We start from the raw sequence: 6,093 nt of genomic DNA on the forward strand, positions 1-6,093 counted from the left end.
CTTCCCTCTGTGGTTATGCCCTTATTTACCAGCTCCTACTCTTCCAGCACAACCCAAACCAGCATGGAGAGTATGTGCCTCTCCTCCGACCTCCATTCCCTTTGTGGTTCAAAGCCTGGCATCAGATCCCCAAAGGCTTCTCCCACCCCGCTGCCATCCCTTCTTGCCTTAAGAGGAGCGTGTGCGTGGAGGCTCCCAGCTGCTCAAGCACCCCAGCCCTTGCCACAGCACCCAGCCTCGGGCTGGCTCCTCATCCCTCCTTCCCTCCCTGCTCACACACCCACTCCGGCTGCTGGGCACCAGGACAAATCCACAGCCCATCCCTGAATCTCTGCGTTGTGGAGCACATCCCCAGCATGGTGGGGTTGTCCTTGTTAACTCTTGGAGGGAGCTTGCAACGTCATTTGAAGGTGCTTTAAGTCTTCTCAGCCTGGCACCCACCTCTGCTTGGCTCCTGGCTGATGCTCCCACATTTCTCTCTGGAAGGATCCGGTGACAGTTCTGTCAGCACCAACAGCTTCTTGCAGGCTTGCGTGAATCTCTGGTCATCTCCTTACTGCTCTTCCTGGGGATTCAGTAGTTTTGGGATCACACTCAAAATCTCCTGTATCTCATCTTCATTTATCTCTGAACTCCAGTTTCTCGTTAGATTCAGAGTCTTTCCCTTTTCCTGCAGGCTAGTGTCTCTGCTTTTCCTTGTGATCCTCAAGCCTGTTTGAACTACACAGTCACCTTCAGATGCTTTTCTGGTCCTCCCATGATCTGTCAGACTCTCAGAAGTCCCTCCCTTGCATTGTTTTCTAGGTATGAACATAAGGCTAACATCTACAGTGCAAGCAGACACCTTCTTTGTAATGTTTAAAGCCTTTTTTTTTTTGAGATCTGCTCTGACAATCTATGTTGGAGAGGGGAAGCAGGAGATCTTTCGGTATCTTTACTTACGGTCTAAACACAATTGCTCCCATGAAGGGCAGCAAATGTTCAGGCAGGGACCAACCTGTCACGTTTTGTGGGATCTTCAGACCAGTCTCCAGTTGCAGCCCAGGAAATCTGGAAGGGGAGAAGAGCTGCTGTCGTCCACTCTCATTTAACAGTTCCTGGGATCCTTATTGACCGCAGTGGTGAGGTCCCAGCTCTCTCTGGTGTCCTTCAGGTGACACAGAATTGGGGGTTGCCTTGAGGATTGAAACCCTGTGGGCTGAGACCCACCACCTGCCCCCACAGACGTATCCCCCCCGTGAGCCCTCAGAGCGAGGTGTGAGGAGTGCCGGGGCAGCGGCACGGCTCCAGCCCACCGCGCAGCAGAGCAGGGGGCTGGTGATGCCCCATGGCAGGGGTGAGCACTCACCCTCCTTCTACCTCTCCTCATCTCCTCCTGCTTTTCCTGTAGATGAGCTTCAAATCCCCGCAGCAGGGAAATCTCAGCAGCCCCACCATGTTCCTTCTCTTGGGATTTTCCAGTGCCTACAGAGCACAGATGACTCTCTGCCTGTGCTTCTCCCTCATTTACCTGGTGACAGTGCTGGGGAACCTGCTCATCATGACCCTTGTCTGGCTGGATGCCCACCTGCACTCCCCCATGTATTTCTTCCTGAGCCACCTCTCCTTCCTGGATATCTGCTACTCCTCCGTGACCCTCCCCAAAATCCTTGGAGACTCCTTCTCACCGCAGAAGACCATCTCCTTTGTGGGCTGCATCGCGCAGATCTACTTCTTCCTTTGCTTTGGGGGCTCCGAGTGCGTGCTCCTGGCTGCCATGGCCTATGATCGGTACCTGGCCATCTGCCACCCCCTCCACTACCCAACGCTCATGAGCAAGAAGATGTGCCACTGCTTAGTGACCATTTCATGGCTGAGCGGCTCCTTCTCATCTTTGATCCAGGCCTTCCTCACAGCCCACTTGCCCTTCTGCAGGTCCAACATGATCGACCACTTGTTCTGCGAGATGCCCTACTTGCTGAAGGTGTCCTGCAGCCCTGACGCTCCCCTCAACAAAGCCACTTTGTATGCTTTGGCTGGGACTGTTGCGATGGGCTCTTTCCTTCTTACTCTCATGTCCTACGTTTACATCATTGGGGCTGTCCTCCAGAAAGGAGCAGGGATGCAGAAAGTCTTTGCCACCTGCACCTCCCACCTGACCGTGGTGTCCCTGTTCTTCGGTGCTGGGGCCGTGGCGTACCTGGTGCCTCACTCCAGCGGCTCCAAGGAGATGGATGAGGCCCTCAGCCTGCTGTATGCCGTTGTGACCCCCATGCTCAACCCCATCATCTACAGCTTGAGAAACAGCAAGGTCAAAGGGGCCATCAGGAAAGCCCTGCGCAGGGGGGGTGTTACAGATGTCCACCAAGGGTGGAGGCATAGCCGCTGCACGACCTCCACCCTCCCCACGGCAGGGATGCGTCTCTCAGTGACCCAAGACACATGAAGGGGCCTGGAGGTCCTGGTCAGGCAGTGCCACAGGGTGCAGCAGTGTAACCGGCACAGTGCTTCAGCTGTTGGGAATACCAAGTCTCCGAGGTTATAATCCTTGGAATGAAACAACTATGCAGTGTGCCAGGAGGAGGGACAGGCGTTTTCAGTTTATCTCTGGGTGAGAGGCCAGTTATCAGTCTTCTACTCTTCAAAGAACATAGAAGTTTAAGTTTTACCACTGCTGTTTAAGAAAGAAATAATTGGAGTTTATGTCATCCTAGAATATAAATTAGATACTTTAAATATGTAAAGACAATGTATATGTGGAATTTACGAGAACAGTAGTAAAAATTAATGCATTTTATGCTAAATGGGTAGGCTTGGAAACATCTACTATACTCATTTTATTAATTGAGATGCAACTGTGCTTACAACTGAGCCTTTAGAAAATGAATAGTGTCTATTTACACTGTTCACAGTAGAACCATGCAAATTGGAGATAACATTTAAAACTATGCTTAAATGCATGGAAAGAACAGAGACAAAAATGAGTGGTTTATTTACTATTTTTTTAGACTGATGGCCATTAAATAAAAAGGTCGATAGTGCAGTTGCAATCCATTTTGTGGTCATTTGCTGTAATAATGTTAGGCATGACACTTTGAATTCCAAAGGTGTTGGGAACATTAAAAAGGATGGATCTATTTTTGATGTTTAATACACTGATAAATGTGATATTTTGATTAGTGTGTTTATATGTGCCCGTTTGTCAAGGAGAAAGATTAAAATTAACTATAAAAATGTTCAGTAACCAAAGATGTTTTCATAAACCACAAGCATTTGTTGGGTTTTTGTATACAGTTTTAGAAAGGCCAAGAGTTTCATCTTGCCTTTTAGGTTTACCTTTTTGTTGTAACTTAAAAACAACTTGTTGTGAGAGTTTCTGCCTCTGGTAATTTCAGTTCAACTCATTTATTCAGTCTCCCATCTGTTTGCTTTTTAAAACTTAAATGACCAATTTGCATAAGGAAGTCCTTAGATCTACCGCATGGTGTTGGTGGGAACACAGCTGGCAGTGCCTTGTCCTCTGTCACCAATGCATCTGATGCTCAGACCCGTTATTGCCCGGTGGGGACCCAGGGGCTGGGTACCTAACTCACGACATTGTCTCCTTTTGGGTCTGAAAGTCCCTGGCTTGAACTCGCAGTGTCGGCTTCAGAAAGCCCAACTCACGTAGGTACGACCCCGAGCTGTGTCCCATCCCATCCCAGGAGCCGGGTACCATCCTTCCAGTGTGGAGCATTGCAGAGGTCTTCACCCTCTGGGACTGGTGGCAGAAGGGTGGCACACAACGGCCTCTGAACACCTGAATAAACTAGGAGGAGATTTCATAAAATTGCTAATTGTTTGGCGATGGGTATTCTCCCAATAAGTAATTCTGGGGACTTTTTTCCTAAGAAATAGGTGTTGCCCAGGTAGAGAAGCCGTACTGGCTGTCCACACATCGCGCTTGATGTGACAGTGCCCTTGGTAAGCCTTTTTTTTTTTTTTTTTTTTAATCATTTATCTACACCAGGGCTTTGTCAGGCTTTCTGGAAAGAGCTTTTCTTCCTAAGCAGAGCGCTCTCTGAGGTGAAACACTGTGCAAAGCACAGCAGTAGCGCTCGGCTGTTTGCATCTCCTGTTAAGTGGTGGATAATCTTGTCTGGGCTGGACTTGCAGACACTGCAGAGCTGGATGTCTTTCCCTTAATGCAATAAAATATGTATAAGTAGGAAAACTATTGCCAGAGGATTGATCTTTGTAGTTTCAGGAGTCAAAGTTAATCCTGAGAACGGAGAGCTGCTTCCACATGCAAAATGGTGGCAAGAAGGCAGGAACATGGATGGGAAAGCAGCTGAATCTGGTTCATGACCTGCCTTCGGGAAGGGTTCAGGGGCTCTCAGCAGCACACAGAGCCAGGAAAGTGTTACCTGGTGGTCGTAAATAAAGGGGTGTGGAAGGATGCTGTGACCGCTGCTCAGTGTGTGCAAGAAGATATGTCTACAGGCACAGCGAAACACATCCTCCTCAGGCCTCAGCTGAATGCTGGGTTGGGATTCCTTTACAAGTAGGACTCCTACTTAGCAGAAATTACGGGAACCGGTTTCCTGTGACTGGAAATACCCACGTCCCTGACGGAGCTAAGGATTTCCCCATAGCAACCCAACGTGCCTTTATCTCACTCAGGTGAGGCTGCAACACATCCTCCCAGAGCACATGGCCAAGGCAAGGCCAGTTGGGGAACCCAGTTTTTAGGACATCTACAAAATCGGCACCTCCTTTGGAAATAAAACAGGAATTTCACATCCCTTCCCACCCACGGTCCCATGGCAGCAGAGCTATCTGCTACCTCTCTGCTCTCCCTACTAACAGGGAAACCTCTGATTTCATGACTGCTCCTGCCAGTTGTAGCTACTTTAGTATTTGGCCGGGTACTCACCCCTGGAGGTGAAAGGCAGGGAAAAAGGATGGAGAATCCCTGTGGCAGGGAAGGGTCAGGCACCACAAGTCCTGAGTGTGCTCCTTGCTCAGCCTTCATCAACTCGTGACACCGATGCGTGAGACCCCACCACAATACGGACCAACAGAGCTTGCCATAAAGACCAGCAGCATCACTAGGGATAAAAGAATCATATAGCCCTTTTATCAGACTTATCTGTCAGGGGAAATGCCTGCTTTCTTTAGAGCAGTAGTCTCCAAAGTGGGGTGTGTGCACCCCAGGGAGTACACAAGACAATCCATTGGGGTGCAGGAAGAAAGTAAAATAAAACAATATTTTAAAACTTGTGTTTATTTAATCTTTATCTTGTCTTCTTAAAATGTCTGTTACTGTATATGTTTTATAATGTACATGTATATAATTTATGAATAAATATACATATATTGGGGGTGCATGCTCAAAAGTTTTTCACTGCTAAGGGTGTGCAATCAAAAAAGTTTGGAGAGCACTGCTCTACACCACCACATCTGAGCAAAAAAGAGTCCAGGGGAGTGAAGTTTTACCCACAGCAAAGGAAGATTTAGGGATGAAATGGGGATTACTTATGCAAACGGGACATATCCAGTCCCTGGGACCTGGCGTGATGCACCCAAGGGTGCCAAGGAACTCATTTTGGGCTCTCCATCACTCTGGAACCTCTTGCTTTGATCCCACATGGAAAGTGTCGATGGGGCTGAAGCTGACAGGGAATTTCTCGCCCCCTTCTCCCTACCCTCTCTCAGAGGGCCTGGGGTGATCGGTCTGTCTCAGACCTTGGTACGAACATGCCGTTCAGCTGCAAGCAGGGAAAAACCCAACTAACGATGCTATCTGTGCACTGGCCATCGCACCAACGGGGCATGAGGAAGGGTTTGCTCTGCTGCCCTTGAGGATCCGCATGCAGGGCTAAAAGCTCGGAGGTCCCTGCAAAGCTCGTCTTTCTTGGAGGTGTGCTGAATATGAAGGTCCTTTTCTTGCTCCTGGAGTTGACACTTCCATTGGTTCTTCAGGCCCGGACAAAAATCCCTCTGAAAGAATGTTTTAATGGAGAGAAGGTAATGTCACTGGAGGGAGTTTTCCCGTGGTGGAGGATGGGGAAGATGCTTTGCTTGGACATGGTCTCCACAAGGGAGCAGAGGTTAGACAAAGCCCACCTGCTT

General features: G+C 48.9%; 1 protein-coding gene across 1 annotated transcript; it reads left to right on the forward strand.

The window, feature by feature from the left end:
• The first annotated feature begins 1,390 nt into the window (after positions 1 to 1,390).
• LOC104163862 (olfactory receptor 1-like) lies at positions 1,391 to 2,425 on the forward strand. The gene has a single exon (XM_009702999.1). The coding sequence runs from the start codon at positions 1,391 to 1,393 to the stop codon at positions 2,423 to 2,425; it is 1,035 nt and encodes a 344-aa protein (XP_009701301.1).
• Positions 2,426 to 6,093: the final 3,668 nt, after the last annotated feature.

This window comes from Cariama cristata, unplaced genomic scaffold, assembly GCF_000690535.1.
Source record: "Cariama cristata isolate BGI_N322 unplaced genomic scaffold, ASM69053v1 scaffold25810, whole genome shotgun sequence".
Lineage (NCBI taxonomy): Eukaryota > Metazoa > Chordata > Aves > Cariamiformes > Cariamidae > Cariama > Cariama cristata.

Excerpts from the sequence above, each read along its gene's own strand:
- LOC104163862 (XM_009702999.1), top strand. The coding sequence starts at position 1,391 with ATGAGCTTCAAATCCCCGCAGCAGGGAAATCTCAGCAGCCCCACCATG.